At 68.2% G+C, this 20,286-nt stretch overlaps 2 protein-coding genes across 2 annotated transcripts; one reads left to right on the top strand and one right to left on the bottom strand.

The window, feature by feature from the left end:
* Window positions 1–289: 289 nt before the first annotated feature.
* On the bottom strand, window positions 290–6,373 carry CNGA4 (cyclic nucleotide gated channel subunit alpha 4). Its single transcript, XM_049822757.1, has 7 exons — window positions 5,529–6,373; window positions 3,491–3,601; window positions 3,255–3,361; window positions 1,575–2,570; window positions 1,048–1,499; window positions 750–904; window positions 290–464 (listed from the first exon to the last, which is right to left on the bottom strand). The coding sequence occupies exons 1-7, from the start codon at window positions 6,371–6,373 to the stop codon at window positions 290–292; spliced, it is 2,841 nt and encodes a 946-aa protein (XP_049678714.1).
* Window positions 5,305–17,484, top strand: FHIP1B (FHF complex subunit HOOK interacting protein 1B). The gene is made up of 13 exons (XM_049823237.1): window positions 5,305–5,395; window positions 5,897–5,940; window positions 10,764–11,049; window positions 11,135–11,737; window positions 13,464–13,622; window positions 13,691–13,777; window positions 13,925–14,092; window positions 14,288–14,367; window positions 14,612–14,781; window positions 14,900–15,937; window positions 16,018–16,196; window positions 16,295–16,457; window positions 16,799–17,484. Exons 3-13 carry the CDS (start codon window positions 10,912–10,914, stop codon window positions 17,092–17,094), a joined length of 3,081 nt encoding a protein of 1,026 aa, XP_049679194.1. The 5' UTR covers window positions 5,305–5,395; window positions 5,897–5,940; window positions 10,764–10,911; the 3' UTR covers window positions 17,095–17,484.
* The last annotated feature ends 2,802 nt before the right edge of the window (window positions 17,485–20,286 follow it).

The following is a 20,286-nucleotide window of genomic DNA, read 5'->3' as shown; positions in this document are numbered from 1 at the left end:
CGGAGCCGCCGGGAGAGTGAGCGGGGGCGGCGCCCGGCGCGGGGCGGGCCGGGGCCGGGGGCGGGGGGGGCGGCGGGGGGAGCCCGGGGGGGGGGGGGGGCGGCGGCGGGGAGCGGGGGGACGTGGGGGGAGGCAGGGGAGTTTGCGGGGTGGGGGTGTGCGGGGGACGGGGCTGGCGGGGGGCGCAGGGCGGTGGGCGCCGGGGACAGCGGGAGCGGGGCAGGGGGGGCGCGGGGGCGCTGGGACCGGGCTGCAGCCGGAGCCAGAGCCGGCGGGGCCCCGGGCGGGTTCAGGGGGTTCGGGGAGGGGGCCTCGCCCGGTGGTCGCCGGGGGCGTCCGCAGGGCCGCGCCCTGGAGCGCTCCTGGGGCACCGGGCGGCGGCGGCGGTCACCGGGCGGCTGTCACCGTGGCGGCGGTCACCGGGCGGCGGTGCGGGCGCCCGTGGCTGCTGGCTGTGGGTGCCCCTGGGGACAGCACGGCGGGGCTGGGGGACCCGAGCTGCCCCCGGACCGGGCCCGGCTCGTCCCCAAGCCCGGGCCGCCCCGCTCCGGGCCCCCGCCCGGTTCCCGCCGCCGCTTTTCCGGGACCCCCCGGCACCCCGGGCCGCCCCCGCCCCGGCACAGCCCGGCGCCCAGCCCTGCCCCTGCCGCTGCCCTCCTCCGTGTCCCGCCCCATCCCCGTCCCCGTCCCGGTCCCGGTCCCGGTCCCCGTTACGGCTCTGTGCTGGTTCCTGAACAACTCGTCGTTACCCAGCAACGGTTGTCACGGTTACCCAGCAATGGTTGTCGTCACCCAGCAGCTGTTGTTGCTGCTGTCGTCCCCCCCCCGCCCGCCCCGGGCAGGCCACAGGCTGCCCCCAGGTAACGCTCATCGCTGGGGGCCTGTCGCCCTCGCACCCCGCACCCTGGGGGGACCCCGTGCCGTGGGGGGACCCTGTACCCTGGGGGGACCCTGCACCCCACTGCCACCGTGTGCCACAGTGGGACCCCATCCCCCAGCAGGATCTGGTCCCCGGGCAGGACCCCCTGGCATTGTGGGACCCTGCACCCTGCTGCGACCCCGCACTCTGGTGGGACCCTGTGCCCCATTGGGATTCTGTGCCATGGTGGGACCCTCTGCCCTGGCAGGACCTGCTCCCCCAGCAGGCTGCCGCCGCCGGGGCCGGCACTCGAGGCGCTCGATGCGCAGTGCCAGCTTGAAGGCACTGGACTCCAGCTGAGCCAGCAGCCGGGCCGCCTGGGTCTGCAGCCCCTCCAGGGCCGTCTCCAGCGCCTGCACCCGCTGCTTGGCCTCCTCTGCCGCCGCCGCTGCCACTGCCTCGGCATGCACGTCCAGCTTGCCCATGCGCAGCAGGAGCTCACGGCCCTTGGCCTCCATCATGGCCCGGGCGCTGGGGAACTCAACCAGCACCTCTGCCAGGTCCTCCTTGGAGAGGCAGAAGAGGTCCGAGTAGCCGATGCTCATGATGTTGGCTGTGCGCCGGTTCCCCGAGGTGTTCCCTGGGGAGGTGGGGGCTGCAGTGAGGCCGGGGGGGGGGGCCAGGGGACTGCAGTGGGGTGCAGCAGGGGGCTCACCTTTGATATTGATGAGGCTGATCTCTCCAAAGTAGAGCCCCTCGCCCAGGATGGCAAGCTGCGTGATGCCGTCCTCCGCCACCACGGCTAGCCGCCCCTCGCGGATGAAGTACATTTCACGTCCCACGTCGCCCCTGCGGCAGACAAACTCGCCGGGGCCGAAGACCTGGGGCTGCAGCCGCAGCACCAGCTGCTGCAGCACGCCGTGCTCCCAGCTCTGGAAGAGACCGACGCGGCGCAGGGCCGGCAGGTGGACGCTGGCTGCCACGTCGGCCCGCAGCCCCCATGGCAGGTGCCGCAGCACTGACCGCTCCGCCGGCAGCTTCCGCTGCGCCCGCAGGTGCTGGTGCCAGTCAGCCACCCGCCGCGACAGCCGCCTGCCCACGCCCTGCGCCCGCAGGTAGTGTCGCACCGGCTCGGGGTCAGGGTAGAAGGCGGCATCGGCTGCGTTCCTGTTGGAGATGACAGAGCTGATGCTGCCCGTGATGGTGGCGAAGCCCAGCACAGCCAGAAGGAAGCCGGCGGTAACGAAGAGGAACTCCTCCTCGCGCTGGGGCTCTGGTGTGTCACCCACGGTGGCGAGGATGAGGGTGGAGAAGTAGAAGCTGTGGAGGTACTGCCGCAGTGGGTGGGCAAAGCCAGGGCGGCTGGCGTTGGGGCAGACCCAGGCGTCAGTGCCCAGCCCCAGCCAGGATGAGAGGGCGAAGTAGAGGCAGCTGTGCCAGTGGATAGTGATGAAGACGTAAAGCATCAGCTTGGCGACACGGAAGGCATTGGGGTGGCCTGTGCGCGTCTCCCAGTGGTCAAAGGCCTCGAAGAGCCGCGGCACCCGCAGGCAGCGGTTGGCACGCACCGCCGGCACCCCCGGCCCCAGGCGCAGGTAGAGCAGGTCGGTGGGCAGCACCGCAGCAACGTCCCAGGGGAAGGATGGGGAGCTCAGGTAGCGCTGCCGGATCCGGCCATGGTCCCGCACCAGGATGCCATCCTCCAGGAAACCTGGGGGTGGCAGCGGGTCAGGACCCGGATCACTGCCGGGGCTCCTTGGTGGGGGCATGCTGGCACTGGGGGGTCTCCCATCAAGCGGGGGGGGGGGGGGCTGAAGTGAGGGGTGACGGGCTCAGGGTGCCCAGGGTTTCCCTGTGCTGGGAGGAGGTTAGTGGTGGAAGACCAGGTGGGTGCCCACTGCAGGGCACAGAGGGGTCCCTGGGCCTGGTTCTCCTGGCAGGGACCCAGGACAGGCATCCCGTGGGACGTTGCTGTGGGCTGGGGGTCTCCTGTGCTGCCTGGGCTGCCCGTGGGGCTGAGGGTCTCAGCGGTGGGTGCTGGGACCCCAGAGCACCCACCCAGGCCCACCCCCCCCCTTACTGGGCTGGCTGATGGGGTGACAGCCGTGCCCAGGGTGTGTGTGTGTGGGGGGGTGTGCGTGTGTGTGCACCCGATGGCCTGAAGTGTGGATTGCTGCATACGTGTTGTGTGCGTTCATGTACACATGGGCATGCACATACATGTGCACGTGATGCATGGCTGTTTGCACATAGCTGTGAGTGCACACAAACACGTCTGTGCACACAGGTGAGTGTGCATTTGCATGTGCAATTGCAGCCAGGTGTGGAGGAGGCGTGGGGCAGGCAGTGGGGCCAGGGTGGGGGGGCTGGGGCATGCCGGGGCGCAGGCACCGACCGGTGTGGAGGTGCACGGCGATGTCCAGCAGGTAGAGTGCGTCGCAGAGGTAGTCCAGGCTTAGCCACAGCACTATGTGCTGCTCCTGCAGGTCGGGGAAGCAGGACCTGGTGGTGCAGGCGGTGTCACTGGGGCTCAGATGGTGCTGATGAGTGCCAGGATGCCCTGTGCCCCCACCCCGCCACAGGTGCTGGGGGCCTTTGGCAGCAGCACCTGCCCTGTGCCCTCCCAGGCACCTGCAGATGAGGACGATCCAGTTGTAGAGGACGGGCAGCACCATGATGGTGATCCAACAGTAGTACCAATCTCCAGAGGGGTCCAGGGTCCAGCTTCGGGGGGTGGCGGTGCTGCCGGGGGAGGCAGAGGGACCTCAGGGCTGCCCCATCCCCGGCTGGCTGCGTCCCCCCACCCAGCCAGGCTGCGCCCCCCCCAGCCCTGCACTGTGGCCCGCTGCTGCTGGCAGCTCCTTGGCTCAGCCAGCCCCTCATCATGGCATAGGGTGCTCCACACCCGCAGATCCTGTGGCACTGAGGGGTGTCCCCGCCACGTGCTCCCACTCCGGTCCCCATGGTGGGCAGCCGTGCCCTGCTCACCCCCAGGCATGTCCAGTGCTGGTGCCAGGCTTGGCTGTGGCGATGAGCCCGGTCGTGCCGTGTGGCTGGGGCCAAACCCAGCGGTGGGACAGCACGGAGCTGAGTCTGTGCATCCTGCACTGCGGGCGCCGGTGAGGGTCCTGCACCTGTCGTCCAGCACCCAGTGGGTGCTGCAGCCCAGCCACGGCACTGAGCACGGTCCCTCGGCAGGATTCAGCTGTGTGACTCCACCAGCGCCGGGCGCATCCTGGCAACATGGGGCTCCCCAGGGCACTCACCGGCCCACTGGGACACCAGGGCTGCAGACAGCCGTGTCTCCAGCCATGCTGGGCGTGCTGGGGCAGCAGAGCCATCATCTGGCTCTGCTGGACCGGGGGCCAAGGGCTGTGGCAGACCGGAGCGGGGATGTGCCATGGGGTGGTGTGGAAGCCCCTGGGCCGAGTTTGGGCGCAGATGGAACGAACTGGATCCCAGCCGTGCTGCTAATGAGCAGGGGGCACACGTGGCCTCTGCAAAACTACCAGTGCTGGGGTCAGGGGTGCTCTGGGCAGGGGTGCAGGCTCCAGCTCTAGGACCATGGGGGGTGGCAGGGCCAGATGGACACAGGGGCTGGGTGCCAGCACCGGGCCGGCGTGTGCTGGGGGGCACCCTGGATCACCCGTGGAGGTGGTGCTGGGAGAGCTGGCCCTGGGTCTGCAGGGCAAGGACACGTGCCAGAGCGGATGTCCCAGGGCCCCGGGCAGCAGGAGCTGCAGGTCACGGTCAGGTGCGGGTGCTGCTGGGGGCACCGTGCCCACGGGAAGGTGGGAGTGGGGCCAGGGGCAGCCTGCAGAGTGCCAGGGATGGTGCCCAGTGCCCGGTACAGGGGGTCCCCCGGTGCAGGTGGGCACAGCAGGGTCATGGTGCCTCATGCGGCCAGGTTGCCCATAACCGGGCAGTGGCTGGTGCCCGGTGCTTCTGCGGCACCTGGGGCCGTGACTGTGCCCTGTGCCTGCTGCCCGGGGAATGCCCGTTTCTCGGTACAAGGGCAGGGCCCGGGGACTGCCCCAGTGCTGGTACCCGCGGCTCCCTGCCTGGGGCCCAGGGGCAGGCTCTGGTGCCCGATGGTCGGTGCCAGGCAGTAACCTCTGCAAGATGCGGTGGCAGTTCCGGGTAACTGGCGCACCGTGCTAGAGCGGTGCCCGGTGCAGGGAAGGGGGGGTTATCCGGTGCAGGCAGTGCCCGGTGCAGGGGGGTATTACCCGGTGCGGGGGCTGCCTGGTTCCCGCGCGGCCGAGCCCGCCCCCGCAGCGCCCCTCTGCCCGCCTGGCCCCACCCTACTCCAGGCCCCGCCCCCGGGCCCCGCCCCAGGCGCGGCGCAGCCAATGAGCGCTCCGGAACGCCCGGCCCCGCCCGGCCCCCAGCTGTCAGGCCCCGCCTATCAAGGCGGGCGGGGCGGGGCTGTGGGGCGCGGCGGGCGGGGCCGCGGGCGGGGCCTGCGCGGCCGGTGCGTCGGGCGGCGGCGGGAAGATGGCGGCGGGCGCGCGGGGCCCGCAGCGGGGGCGGCCGGTGAGCGTCGGGGGCGGCGGGAACGGGCGGGAGGGAAGGAAGGAGGGAGGGAGGGGGAGAGAGAGAGAGAGAGAGAGAAGGGGGGGGGGGACCGCCCGCCGCAAAGGCCCGGCGGGGCCGTGCCGTGCCGTGCCGTGCCGTGCCCGGCCCGGCGGGCGCCCTTCTGCCGGCTGTAACGGGGCGCCCGGGCCGCCGCCTGCCCTTGGCCGTGTGGGGCTGCCCGGCCGCCGGGTGTCCCCGTGCGGGGGTCGGGGGGGCCTGGCCGGGAGGGGCGGCGTCCGCGGGGGTGCCCCGCTCCCCGGGGGTGCGTGGGTGCCCCGCTCCCCGGGGGTGCGTGGGTGCCGTGAGCCGTGGCGGGGAGCGGCCGGGCCGGGGCCGGGGCCTGGGCCGGGCCTCGCTGCCGTGGGTGCGGAGGGGCCGGCAGATCGGGGGTCGGCCCTGTCCGCGGCCGGCTCGGGGGGAGCTCGGCCCCGCGTCCGACGCCTCCTCTCTCCTCCCCAGGTTCGGCGCTGATGGGACGGGACCAGCCGCGACCTTGACTCCAGGTAGGCGGCCCTGCCTCGGGCAGGGCAGGGAGCTCCCTGGGGCTGGGGGGGGGTCCCGGTCCCGCCGTGACCCCTGGGCGGAGGGCCGGGGGGGCTGCCCGGGGTGGGCAGCACCACCCGCAGCGCTGGGGGAGCCCGGGGTGGAGGCGCTGGGCACCGAGGCTGGGACGCCCGGCTGGCACTGGGATGTGGTGACCCGGTGGGGGTCTCTGCCCTCGAGGGGGCTGCGGGGCCCCGTGGTGGCTGGCCGCACTCGGCCAGCGCTGACCCCAGGGAAGCGCCCGGCTCTCAGGCTCCTGCTTGCCGCTGCTGCTGCCGCCGGCCTCTGCCCCAGGACAAGTGATTTTGGGTGGGATGCCTCCGTCCGGCAGCGAGAGGTGGCGGGGTTGCCGGCCTGGTGCCTCTGGTGTGGTGGCGGGTGCAGGCAGCTCATTGTGGGGTGGCCTTTGGCCTGGCTGGGAGCAACAGCAGCCCTGCACCATGCTCTCACTTCCTGGGGTGCAGAGGAAGGGTCTGGTGCCCACCGGGCACAGGGGTGGACTGAAAAGCCTCCCCTGGGAGCAGCTGGCACCTCTCTGCCTGGGGCTGCCGGCTCCTTGTCTGCCGCTCCTGGGAGCCTCTGGGAGTCCCTTGTTCCTCTCTGCCTGCGTTGGGCTTTGTCCCTGTCCCTGCAGGTGTCAGGGGGCAGCCGGACCCTGGCAGTGGGCTCTGTGCTTGGTGGCTCCCTGGGTGTGTGGCCCTCACCAGGCCTTGGCAAAGGCAGGGTGCTCTGCTTGGTCTCTGGTGTGCGGGTCCCAGGTTGAGGTGGGCGGCTGTGCCCCTGGCATCTCTGCCCTCGGTGTGGCGGCACCCTGGCTGCCTCCCCATGTCTCTGGCCACCGGACATCTGCTGCCCGTCAGGACACTTCACTGCAGAGTGGCCTGGGAAGCTGGTGCTGGTGGGCGAAAGATGGGCTCCTGATGCGTCAGCGGGCTTGGCGGCACCGTGCCGTACCCTGGCAGGTCTTGACTGGTGGCTGGGTCCCCTCTGTGTGCAGCAGGGAGCTGAGGCCCGGGGTGAGGAGGGAGCAGGTGCCAGGACGGAGCTGGCAAGTCCAGGCCCTCGGGGCCATCATGTGGCAGACGAGCCCCTTGCCAGCCCAGCCATGGGGCTGCCCGCCCTCACGCCTGCTGCATGGCTGTGGCTGTCTCCTGGTGTGTGACATCCTGTGGGTGCCACTGGGCTTTGGCTTCCTATCCCCATCTCGGTGATTGCTTTGCTCTGCTCTGGCTTTTCCCCTGCCCCACTTCACCGCCTCTGCGAGGGGCTCATATGGTGACACGGTGCTGGGCAGTCTGACTGCAGCCTGGCCTGGGGCCACAGGTGCCAGTGTGCCTGCCGGGGGCTTGCCCCGGCATGCTGGCCTTTGGCGACGTCTAACTTTAGCAACTGCAGTCAGACCTCATCCACGTGGGAACAGGATGCCAGTCGTGCCGTGGTATAAATACGCCTGGCCAGTGCCTGAACAACAGGAGGGGTGTGCGCCTTGCGCCAGCACTGCTGTGTTCAGCTGCCCGGGGGTTCGTCCCCCTCATTAACATGCTTTGAGAAAGGTGCTGGGCCCTGCCCTGCCCATGTTGGCTTTCAGCTGTCCCTCCTCCAGCCCTGCTGCCATCGACTTCCCTCTTTCTGCCTCTTGCGGTTTGGGTTTTCTTTAATGGCCGCTTTCGTTTCCCTTCTGTCGTGGGGCTGTGTCCCAGGGATGGGCCACCTTCTCCTTGTGATGTGCCTCGTACCAGCTTCTTGCTGGTCCTTGCCGAGACCCGTGTGTGTGTGCTGCTGGCGGGGCCGCGGTGACTCACTGTGCCGTGGGGCTGCGCGGTGCAGGGCTGCTCCTGGTCTAGTGGCAGAGTGGAGGCCAGAGCCATGCCCCGTCCCAGCACAGGGGCCACACATGCTGGCTGCTCCTGGCTACATCCCCTGCGCCAGGCTGCCATCTTGAGGGAGGGCTCTGCGCCTGCCCCCCTGTCCCGGCACGCTCCGGCATGCCTGCTGTGCTCGGCATGCGTGGCACCCGGCTCCGCTCTGGCTGTCCCCATGGCGCATGCTGCCCGGCTGCCCGAGGAGGTTATTTCTGGCAGGGCTAGGCAGCTGGGGCTGCTGGCTCTCTGCACTGTCACTCTTTCCACACGTTGCTGAGGGGGGTTGGCAGGGGCCCGTGCTGGTGCAGGAGCTCTGGGATGGGTACTGCGGGGCTGTGATGGCTTCTCTGGGGCCAGCCCCTGCCCCAGGCTCCCTGGGGACCCTGGCAGGGTGTGGGTGTGGACAGCCGGCTCCCAGGGCAGCACGGTGCTCTGTGCCCATCCCCATGCTGTGGTGGGCCTGAGCGGTGGCGGGTTGCCGGGTCGCAGGGCCCTATAAATATCCCCACCGGCTCCCTGGCAGTGGTGTCGTGCCGCACTGTCTGTGGGTGCACCATTGGTGCTGCTGCAGCTGCCAGGATGGGCTTTCCCCAGCCTTTTTAAAGGCCGACGCTGCTGCTGCCCCCGTCCCCAGGGTGACAGTGGTGTTGGGGCTGGTGGGAGCCCCGTCCTACGTGCTGCCTCGGCCATGGTCAGTGCCACTTGCAGCATTGCCTTGTGCCGTGCTGCCTGTTGGCCCTTGTGCTGGGCGAGCTCATGTTTGTGACACTGAGGATTTTGCTTTGAGGACCCGCTGCCTCTTCCCACGATGCTCCTGCCTGGAGGTCCTGCCCGTGTCCCCCTGGCCCTGGGGCCTCCACTGTGGAGGTGGCTGGTGCCACCACAGGCTCTGGTTTTGATGGCAGCCTGCTGCTACGGTCTCACTGCCCTCCCCAGCTTCCTTGCTGCAGGGTGGGGAGCATGTGCCGGGATCAGCGTGGGCTGGGTGAGATGGAGCTGGGTGGGATGAAGCCAGGGTGCTGGTGGGGCTGGGAGAGCAGACCCCTGGCTGGGCTGGGTGGGCCAGGGGAGGTGCCAGTGTTAGCGTGGGTGCGTGAAGCCCTGCCCCCACTGCAGGACCGCCAGCAGCTCTGGGTGGGGACAAGGGATCCCACCTCCAAGGGATGGGGACAGCCCAGTGTCACGGCGGTGGCAGGGGTAGTGGCAGGTACTGAGACACTGCTGTTGGGGGCAAGGTGCTGAGTGGGGACCTCTGCTCGGTGTGAGGGGTCTGCGAGCGTTCCCCCCTCCCCAGGCAGCAGCTCCAGGGGCACCTCCGTTCTATTCCTTCCCTTCCCTTCCCTGCCTGTGCACGGCAGCCAGGTGCTGGGGGCTGCTATGGGGCCAGGCCCCTGTTGCCGTTGTTGGGGGGGGCCTGTGCCCCCCAGGCTGGATGCTGCTGGGCCATTGGTCCCGCCGGGTTTGGGGCACAGGGGCGGGTGGCTGTCTCGGCTGTCCTGGCTGAGTGCTGGGTGCTCCCCACACACGTGGGCCGGGTGCCGTGGGCTGGGCCGGCTCCCGGGTTCAAAGTGCAGAGCTGGGTGTGGAGGCAGGGCCAGTAGCCAGAGCCCTCCCGGCCTGTGCCGCCCCGGCACGCTCACCCTTCCTTTTCCCTGGCCCAGCTCCGGCACTCCTTCCTCTCGCCGGGTCTGGGGTCAGTTGTGGGGCAGTGCCGCGGCCCCAGCATCCAGCCCCTTTTGCGGCACGCAACCTTTTGGGGCCGGCACGGGGCTGGCAGTGCCTCGTGGGTCAAAGCCACTGGGTGTGGTGGTGCCACCGGCTCTGGCACACCACTGGGGAGCTGCGGCCCCGTGGCCCTGCTCACTGAGGTAGGTGACGCGGCTGCTCTGCCCCGACCTGTCCCGCTGCCCTCCCTGGCCCCTGCCCAGGGAGCTGTGCCCAGCATGGGGCTGCGGGATGGTCTTGGCACCGACTTTGCTTCCACGTGTGCTGTGTCTCCTCCTGCTTGGCTTGCTGCGGCGGTCCCTGTCCCACTCAGCGGTGTTGTGCCACAGCCCTGTGGCTGCTCTGGCCTCAGCTCTGGGGCCTGGGGCCAGCACCGTGCTGGCTGTGTGCTGTCCCAATGCTGCTCGGCCCTCAAGGGCTTCCCTGGTGCCTCCCTGCCGGGCTTGCTCCTCCTGCAGTGACCTGCTGTGCCGTTGGCCGCAGCTGAGCTGGCGGTGCCCGGCAGGGTGGTCGCTGCTTGTCCCGGTGCCACTCCTCTTCCATGCTCTCTGCCTGCTGGTCCCGTGGCCAGCGTGGCAGCAGTGGCTCCTCACCCTCTTCCCTGGCAGCCATGACCCAGCCCTGCAGCGCCTGACCCACAGGTGCCAGCGGCTCTGGCTCTGGAGCGGCGTGGCAGCCCCATGGTGCTGCTCTCCCAGCTGCCCGGGTGTCACGGGGCAATGCTTCTCCAGGGCACCGGCTGCCCTCAGCGGGGAGCCGTACCCCACTGCTGCGCTGGCAGGGCTGTGGCTGCACTGGCCTGGCCAAGATAAACGTGGGGGTCCTGGGGTGGGGCCAGCTTCCTCGGCTGGCACCTCTGGGTGCTGGGCCAGGGGGAGGGTTTGGTGGAGGGCAATGTGGGCAAACAGGCGGCTGCCCCCAGGCAGGGCGGGCAGGACGGGGCTGGTGCATTTTCCAGCCGTATTGCCGTGGGGAGCAGAGGCAGTGCGGGGGGGCCTGTGCTGGGATGGGGGTGTTGATGGGGAGCCAGAACCATCCTGTGCATCCCAACCGCATGGCAGGATCTGCTGCCAGGCCCGGCCTGCCCGCCTGCCCTCCTTCTCACACCCTGTTGCCTGGGCATGGGGTCGAGTGCCCTGGCAGCGCCGGGTGTCCCCCGGGACCAGGCAGGCTCTGAGCCACCGCTTTCCCTGCAGCCCAGCCCGGGGTGGCAGCAGCATGGAGAGAGGGGCCCCGTGGCCCGCCTGCTCCTCCGTGCCCCTGCGGCGCTGCCAGGCAGCAGTTGGATCCGGCCTGGCCCACGGGGTGCCCCGCCTCTGCCCGTGACCGTCCCTCACCCTGCCGATGGAGAGGATGAGCTGGCTGAGCAAGCTGAACCCGCGGGCGGCCGGGCAGCGTGCCCCCCGCAGCGCCAGCCTACAGAGCCCTGTCACGGCCGACCCCGAGACCTGCCTCATGGTCTTCAAGAACCACTGGTCCCAGGTGAGCCGGGGACATGGGGGGCCAGCAGTGGGGACCCCACCTCTGCCTGGCACTCAGCGCCGCTGCCATGCCCACCCTCCTCCAGGTCCTGCGCATCTTGGAGCGGCGTGGCTGCAAGCCGGCACCTGATGACCTCAGCGCCGTGCGCAACAACACCTACCAGATGCTGAACTTGCTGGCGGAGGACCGGCCGCGGGGGGAGGCGGCCCGGGGGCCCATCCTGGAGTTTGTGGCCTCGGAGAACCTGCTGGAGCGGCTGCTGTGCTGGCATCTGCAGGGCGACTTCACCGAGGAGCGCAAGGTGGAGCAGCTGAAGCTCTACGAGATGCTCATCAGCCAGGCCCGGCAGCCCCTGCTGCGGCACAAGCCGGTGCTCACGCCGTTGCTGCGGCTGCTCAGCCTGTGCGCTGAGCCCACCTCTGCCCCGCTGGAGAACAGCCTCGTCCTGCTGCTCAACCAGCTCTGTGTCTCCGTGGCCAAGGAGCCCTCCATCCTGGAGCTCTTCTTCCACAGCCACACGGACCAGGGCCCCGCCAACCTCATCATCTTCTCCCTCCTCATCCCCTTCATCCACCACGAGGGTGTCCTGGGGCAGCAGGCCAGGGATGCGCTGCTGCTCATCATGGCGATGTCCGCCAGCAACCACGCCGTGGCCAAGTCCATCACCGACAACTCCTACTTCTGCCCGGTATGGCTGGGGGTGGCTGGGCTGACCCGATGTGATGCCCCCCCTCCCCGGAGCAGTGCTGGGACCCGGCCGGTCCCCAAGAGCTCTGGTGGTGATGTGGGATTGGGTTTGGCTGTTGGGGCAGGAGCCACAGGTGTCACTGGAGGAAGGTCCTGCCCTGGCTGAGGAGCCTGGGCCATGGAGCAGGGAGGGCTTGGAGATGGAGGGCTTGGTGGCAGGCTTGGGGACAAGGGAACCAGTTCCCTGGGAACAGTGGGGGATGTAGGGCCCAGCAAAGCTCCCCTGCTTTGAATTGGGATGGAGGAGGGCAGGTTTCCCCATGGGATTGGTGTTTGGAGGAGGGTGGTTGGGTCCAGCAGCTGGAGACCTAGAGCCTCCAGCAGCTGGCAGGCACGAGCAGAGTAGGCAGGGGTCCAGGGCAGGCAGGAGCAGAGCAGGCAGGGGTGGTGCCAGGGGACCTACATGGACAGTGGGATCAAGTGCACCCTCAGCAAGTTTGCCGGCAACACCAAGCTGTGTGGTGTGGTTGGCATGCTGGAGGGAAGGGATGCTATCCAGAGGGACCTTGACAGGCTGGAGGGGTGGGCCCGTGTGAGCCTCATGAAGTTCAGCAAGGTCAAGTGCAGGGTCCTGCACATGGGTCGAGGCAATCCCAAGCACAAATATAGGCTGGGTGATGAGTGGATTGAGAGCAGCCCTGCAGAGAAGGACTTGGGGGTACTGGTGGATGAAAAACTGAATACGAGCCAGCAGTGTGTGTTTGCAGCCCAGAAAGCCAATCGTATCCTGGGCTGCATTGAAAGCAGTGTGACCAGCAGGTTGAGGGAGGTGATTCTCCCCCTCTACTCTGCTCTCCTGAGACCCCACCTGCAGTCCTGCATCCACATCTGGGGCCCCCAACGTAAGAAGGACATGGACCTGTTGGAGCGAGTCCAGAGCAGGGTCACAAAGATGATCAGAGGGCTGGAGCACCTCTCCTATAAGGACAGGCTGAGGGAGTTGGGGTTGTTCAGCCTGGAGAAGAGAAGGCTCTGGGGAGACCTTATAGCAGCCTTCTAGTACCTAAAGGGGGCTAGTACTTAAAGATGGGGAGGGACTTTTTATTGGGGAGTGTAGTGATAGGACAAGGGATAATGGCTTTAAACTGAAAAGGGGTAGATTTAGATCAGATGTAAGGAAGAAGTTCTTCACTGTGAGGGTGGTGAGGCACTGGAACAGGTTGCCCAGAGAGGTTGTGGATGCCCCATCCCTGGAAGTGTTGAAGGCCAGGTTGGATGGGGCTTTGAGCAACCTGGTCTAGTGGAAGGTGTCGCTGCCCATGGCAGGGGGGTTGGAATGAGATGATCTTTTAAGGTCCCTTCTAACCCAAACTATTCTATGATTCTGTGACCCAGGCAGGCAGGAGCAGAGCAGGCAGGGCAGGTGCCAGGGCAGTGCTGCAGGCATCTGCACCCACTTTGCTTCTGCTGCCTGCCCTGCCTGCCCTGCTGCCGCTCTCCTTCTGGCTCCAGCAAAGCGTAGGTCCGGTCCTGGCTGCATGCCAGCTGGGCTGGGGTCTGGTGGTGGATTCCTATGGGCTGCTATGCTGGGCTGCAGGATGGGGGTCCCAGGTGGGCTCGGCCGAGCAGGGTACCGTGGTGTCTGTCCTTGTGCGGGCTACCTGGTGCTGTGGCTTCCTGCCAGGGGGGCTGGTGGCTTGGGGGGAGCTGAGTGCCTGTCCCCCCAGGTCCTGGCCACGGGCCTGAGCGCCCTGTACTCCTCCCTGCCCCGCAAGATCGAGGTGCGGGGGGACGACTGGCACTTCCTGCGCCGTGAGGACTGGATCGGCGTCTCCTCCCTCGTCCTCTTCATGAACTCTCTGGAGTTCTGCAACGCTGTCATCCAGGTAAGGCTGGCGGGCTGCTGGCCCTGTGTGGGGCTGGCTGTGGCCCTGACCCCCACCCTGCTTCGCAGGTTGCCCACCCCCTCGTGCAGAAGCAGCTGGTGGACTACGTCCACAACGGGTTCCTTGTTCCTGTCATGGGGCCGGCGCTGCACAAGGTGAGGGACCTCCCCGCAACAGGTGTGGAGCTGCCTGCTGGCCTGGGCAGGAGGTTTTCTGCCTGTACCTCTGCCTGTGTGGGTGGGCAGGGGGCCCCATGGGTGCCCACGTGGCCCAGCCCCACGCCGAGCTGCTCCCACCCGCAGACCTCCATCGAGGAGATGATTGCAAGCACAGCCTACCTGGACCTGTTCCTGCGCAGCGTCAGTGAGACGGCCCTGCTGAAGACCTTCTTGCGTTTCGTCCTGCTGCACCGCCACGACAACAGCACTATCCTCGACACACTCGTGGGCCGCATCAACAGCAACTCCCGGGTGAGAGGTGCCAGGCTGACCCCACAGCCCCCTGAGCTGCTGCCTGGCCGTGGCACTGCCCTTCTGCCCCACTGTGGGCTGCCCCATGGGACTGCCTGGCTGTGGTGCTACCCTCGTGCCCCACTGCTGCCCCATGGGACTGCCCGGCTGTGGCGATGCCCTCCTGCAGCTCCCTCACCTCCGACCTGTCCCCAGCTCTGCATGGTGTCCCTGAGCCTCTTCCGGACGCTGCTCAGCCTCAACTGCGAGGATGTCATGCTCCAGCTGGTGCTCAGGTAACCTGCCCTGTGACGCCGGTGCAGGGGGGGCCGACCTGCTGCTGCCCCGCGCCGGCTTCTCTGGGACCTGGCCTGGGGTGTCGCTCCCGACTGTGCTCGTGGATTTGGGGCAGCCGCATCGTCTGCCCTGCCGCTGAAAGCACTGGGGTCTGGTGAGGCCCCGTGTCGCCAGCCACAACCCACTCCCTTGCGTGTGTGTACCCCACTGGCGGCCCCCATGTGCAGCCCTGTCTCCCCCCAGGTACCTGCTGCCCTGCAGCCACGTCATGCTGAGCCAGAAGCGGGCGGTCAGGGACCTGGACATCTATGGGAAGACGGCTGCCAAGTTCCTCTCCCTCATCCCGCGGTGCTGCCGTCCCGAGAGCCTGCCGCCGCCTGACCGGGAGGAGGAGCACGCCGCCTGGTCCAAGGGTACGGTACTGGAGTCTCCACGCCCCATCCAGCCTGCTGCCGCGGGGGTGGCTGTGCCGCATGGCTGCCACCCCATCCTGGCTCCGTGCTGACGCTGCTCCCTTACCATCACCCACAGGCCACGGCAGCCCCAATGTGGACACCTCCTCGGTGGTGACGGTGCCGAAGCCCTCCACGCCCTCCCGGCTCTCCTTCTTCATGCGGCAGCAGAGCGCGGCCCCCGAGGTGGCCGGCCCAGCACCGCGCTCCCCCGGCACGCCATCCGGCAGCCCCTGCCACCGGGCTGGCAGGTGGGAGGAGGTGTCAGAGCTGGACAGGAACTACCTGGAGTACCTGCGGGACGCACGGCGCAGCATCGACCGCTGCACCTGGGCTTGCCGCGTCTGGTCGGCACCCTATGACGGTGAAGAGCCCAGCGCTGGCGGTGCTGCCCCCCTGCCCGACGGTGGGCCTCCGCTTGGCCCTGACTGCCTCAGCACCCCGCGCCCCCCAGGGCCCCCCACCCCGCGGACTAAAAAGCGGGGCCTGCCGGAGGAGGGGGCGAGGGAGGGGCAGGGGGGCCCCCCCGGCAGCAGCGGTGAGCCCGGCGTGGGGGGCCCCAGCCCCGAGGCCCGGGACTCGGGGACCCTAGTGAATGGGGCGCATGGGCTGGTGGAGCCGGGCCGGCCCGAGGGGGACGTGGTGGTGAAGAAGGTGCGCCGGAGCCCCCAGGGCGAGGCCGATGGTGCAGGGCCGCCCCCCGAGCGGGAGCACCGGCCGGTCCTGGCGCAGAATGGGGCTGCGGCCCCCCCGTCCCCCCATCTGCAGCCCCCGGGCTGGGAGCCGCTGCCCTCGGTGGACTCGCTGATCGAGGAGCTGCTGGCCCGGGTGCCGGCCGAGTCCAACGGGGCCGGCGTCACCATCGAGGCCTTCACCGAGGAGCTGCGGGAGATCGAGGCTGAGATGAAGAACGGTGGCAGCGGGGCCCTGCCTGCCCCCCAGGAGCCCCCCGAGACGCCCCTGTCTCGCGAGGAGGAGGAGGCCTTTGCGAGCTTCGCTGCCCTGCCTGAGGGGGATGCTGCGGGGCGGGCGCTGCCGCGGCCGCCGGACCCCCTGGCCCAGCTGGTGACCAGCCCGCCGCGGGCGGTGGGGCCGCCCCCCAGCCAGCCCTTCACAGGTGGGGGGCTGTGGGGCCGGGGTGGTGGGGGTCCCGCTGCCCGCGGCTTTGCTTGACGTGCCCCCCCACTTTGCCCGCAGGCCCCTTTGTCTCCGTGCTGTTCGGGAAGCTGGAGAACATGCTGCACAACTCTCTCTACGTCAACTTTCTGCTGACGGGGCTGGTGGCCCAGCTGGCCTGCTACCCCCAGCCCCTGCTGCGCTCCTTCCTCCTCAACACCAACATGGTCTTCCAGCCCAGCGTCAAGTCCCTGCTGCAGGTATGCCCTGGGGTGGGCAGGGGTCCCCCGGGACCCCCCCCAGTGCAGTGCCCAGCCCTGCCCAGGGCCGGCCGTCACGGCATTCTCTCGCCTCATAGGTCCTCGGCTCGGTGAAGAACAAGATTGAAAGCTTCGCCGCCAGCCAGGAGGACTTCCCGGCTCTGCTCTTCAAAGCCAAGAAGTACCTGATTGCCCGGGGGAAGCTGGACTGGTCAGACACGCCGAGCGCGGTGCCCTCCCTGCGCCGCACCGAGACGCTGGGTGAGGGCTGGCGGAGCTGGCGGCGGCTGGGGCAAGGGCTGGGGCCGGGTGGGCAGCACCCCGTCGAGGCACAGCATGGAGGGCTGGGGGCTGCCCGTTTCTTGGGATGGGGCTTGGGCAGGGGGCTGCATGTTGCATTGCACGGTGGGCTGGGGGCTGCCCGTGGTGTTGGACAGGGGGCTGGGGGGTGGCACAGAGGGCTGGAGGTTGTTCAGAGGTGCAGGGGGCTGCACATTGCGTTGCACAGAGGGCTGGGGGCCATGCAGGGTTGCTGGGAGCTGCCTCTTCCTGGGTGCCGGGGCTCTGGGCCGTTGGTGCGGGACTGACCCGGTTCCCCGCAGTGAAGAGCCGGAAGCCGTCCATTGGGGAGCTGATCCTACGGCACACCAACAGCCCGACGCGGGCGCGCCAGGCGGCACAGCTCGCCTTCCAGCACGTGCGGGACGGGCAGGTGCTGCAGGCGTTGGCCGGGGCCTCCCTCTTCCGCGGCTCGGCCGAGCGGCAGAGCGAGGCACTGCGTGTCAAGAACGCCGTCTACTGCGCCGTCATCTTCAGCGAGTTCCTGAAGGAGCTGGCAGCTATTGCCCAGGCCCACGCCGTCACCTCACCCTTCCTGACCGAGCCCCCTGAGGAGTGATTCCCCCCCTCCCCACCCCTGCCGGCTGGCGCCTTTTTAACCACCCCCAGGACACGGACCTTTTTAATTTATTGGGGACGAATGTTTGGCTGAGATCTTGCTGCAATATGTACAGGAGTGACCAGCGGCCCGCTCCCCCCGCAGCTCGGGGGGCGGCAGGGCAGGACCCTGGGCAGCCCCGGGCGCGGTGGCGGGGGCTCGGCGGGGCGGTGGGGACGCGGGGCGGGCTGGCTCTGCCCCCCTTTGCCTCCCACCGCTCCCCAGGGGCTGTGTACGCCGTGGGGCCCTGCTCTTGCCGTTGCCCACCCAGCCCCTCTCTATGCAACACCCACCGCCCGCCTGCGCTGCGGGGCCCCCGGGGGTGTGGGGCTGGGGGGGGGCGGGCCGGGTCACGGTGGGGCTGGGGCAGTGCATGAGGAGGGCTGCGTGTGTCTGTGCTGTGTAAAAGCCCTTCTGTAATAAAGGGTCTGGTCGAGGGCATTGTCTGCCCCTGCCTGTGCTGTTACTGGGGCTGGGCTGGACTGGACTCCGGGATCCCCCCCTGTATGGCCAGGGTGCGGATCGGGTCCCCGATGGTGCCAGCTCCAGCAACGTTGGGGCACCCGGTTCTGTGTGGTCTTGGTGTTGGACACCCAGCAGTGGAGGCTTGGAAGCAGGGCAGGCCCAGGAGGGCCTGGGGGGGGTCCCTAGGGTGGGGGGCAGCTTGTCCCCCACAGCATGGGTGCCTGGCACTGCTCCATCTCCACTGTCCTGGCTGGGTGCTGCCAGGCATCCTGCTGGCCTGAGGCATGTCCTGCATTGGGGCTCTGCCCTTTCCCCCACCACAGCGCCCCTCTTCTGCTCTGGGGGGCTTGTGCCTTGGGTCATCTGTGGCCCCCTCCCCCAGGCATTGGCCCCCAGCCCTCACCCAGCATCGTGGCAGGGGCGAAGGGCAGCAGCAGGAGGAGGCACTGGCACTGCTGGAGGTGGAGGCCGTAGAAGGGATGTGCCACACCTCAGGCAGCACTGTGGCAGCGGCAGCCGTGCTGTCCAGCGCCCAGTCGAGGCAGAGGAAGCAGCCATTGCTCTTGGTGTGCAGCATCTAGTTCAGCATCTCGCCCATCTTTCGTATCGGGTGCCGGTGCAGGGCAGGCTTGTAGTCCAGCTGGCGCAGGATGTACTGCTGCATGTCCTGCACCGCAGCTGCCTTCTGCAGGTTGTCTAGGCACAGGTGGTGGAAGCTCTGGGGCAGTGCAGGATGAGACCCCCCCCCCCCCCCCCCCCCCCGTGCCCCAGCCTCACTGCCCACTCTCCTGTGTGTCCCCCAGCCCAGGGACAGGATGTGGAGTCCCAGGAGGTGTCATGAGCAGTGGCTGGTCTCAGCCCAGTAGCAGGCACCCTCTCCCCACCCTGGGAGTGGGTTCCTCAGCCACTGGGGGGCTGTGGATGCAGGTGGCTGCATCCCTGCAGTCCTCTGTCTGCGGTCTGGGGCGAGCCCACCCCACACCCCTGACTGCGCCTTGGCCGCCAGCCCCAAGCCTGTCTGTGGGGCGGAGGGGGTGTGGGCTGGTCATCTGCAGAGCCAGCTCCTGGAAAACTAGAGCATCTTCAGCAAGAGGCTGGTGGGGGTCACCAGGGTCACCAGGGTCCCCAGGCAGCAGTGCCAGGGCCAGACCTTGCACCCGCCCCGTGCTGACCCCTGCTGCCAATTTGGGGCTGAAAGCCCTGAGGGCCTTTAGTGTGCCCCTTCCTGAGAGGCATGGGGGCTGTTTTGCCCCCACCCCCCTGCGTGCTCCAGGGGTGTGATGCTCTGGGGATGGGGTGCAGGGACCTGCTGGGGTCTCTGTCATCACCTGGGGAGAGGACATGGCAAGCTGGTGCATGGCTGCTCCTCACCTTGGGCTTGCTGTCACTGGGGGTCCCTTCAGAGGGGAGATGACTGTGCGTATGGCCATGCAGAGGGTGGCTTGTGGCAGGGGAGCACCCTCTTCATCCACTGGCTGATCCCTGGGCACCGCGGCTGGGCACCACGTAGGCAGGCAGCTGCCCAAGGTCTGGCATGGTAGACGCCCCATCCTCAGCATCCCTCAGCCCCACTGCTCGCTGCCATTCCCCCAGCCCAGGCACCAGCCGTACACCTGTACTGATGGTGACGATAAATTCCCTTTCAGGTGTCAATTAGAATGCTGCCGATGACCCTGACTAGCTGTGACTCTAGGGTAGGAAAGCTGCTCCTCACTACTGGCGGCTGTTTCCATGGGATCTGTCACTTCTCCAGGTCTTTACATGGCAATGCATTTTATCGGTGGTGCCCAATGTTAATGTCCTGGTGGACACTGTGTGGGGCCTCATGACCCCCAGCAGTGCAGGTTGCATCCTCGATCAACCCAAACTGTCATCAGAGTTGCTCTCTGCAGAGCAGTGGTGGTAGGTGTTAATTACCTTTGCAGTCCTTTAAGCCTTCATTTGTAAGTTCCAGCTCATCCCAGTTGAGTTTGGCAGGATTTTGGTGCTCCTCCAGCCTGCCTAGCTTCCTCAGGCACTGACACGCTCTAATGCGAAGCTGACAGATGAGGTGGGAAACTTTTCTGGACCACGCTGCTCCTGGTGTCACTGTGGTTGGGAGTGTTGATGCAGGCTGACCATCCAGGCTGGCGTCCTTGCCAGGGGGTCCCAGATTGGCACCCCTCTGGAGTCTGCAATCATCGGGGGCATGGAGCTGTCCCCAGGCCTGGGAGGGGTCCTTTTCCTTTGCTGCTGCTGCCATGGAGCTGCCAGACCTGCCTTGTGTGTCCTGGGCTGGGGGGTCTTTCCATCCCACCATCCCTTGCAGCACAGGGACTGTCACCGGTGGTACAGGGGATGCAGTCTCCCATGTGGTGCGGTGGCTGTTGCACACAAGAAGGTAGGGTCCTGGTTTTCCCCACAAAGGCTCTTCGTGGTTTGAGGGTGACATCCCTCCCCATCACCTGTCCTTTCGCGACCCTCAGTGTCTTGCTGGTCCCTGCTCCACAGCATGGGGCCAACGTCCTACCCATCTCATGGGAACACTGTAGAGGTGGACAGGTGGAAAAAAGCAGCAGCCTGTGGCTTTGTGTCCTGTCGGCAGCCGCTCTCTGCTCGCTCCACTGCCTGTCCCCACAGAGGCATGCACACAGCCAGCTGGTGGCTCTGGTGCCCGTGGCACGTCTCAGCCCATGCACAACTGCCCTC

Source organism: Accipiter gentilis, chromosome 19 (genome assembly GCF_929443795.1).
Source record: "Accipiter gentilis chromosome 19, bAccGen1.1, whole genome shotgun sequence".
NCBI lineage: Eukaryota > Metazoa > Chordata > Aves > Accipitriformes > Accipitridae > Astur > Astur gentilis.
Note: the sequence above shows the minus strand (reverse complement) of the source record. Positions and strands in the feature narration are given on the sequence as shown.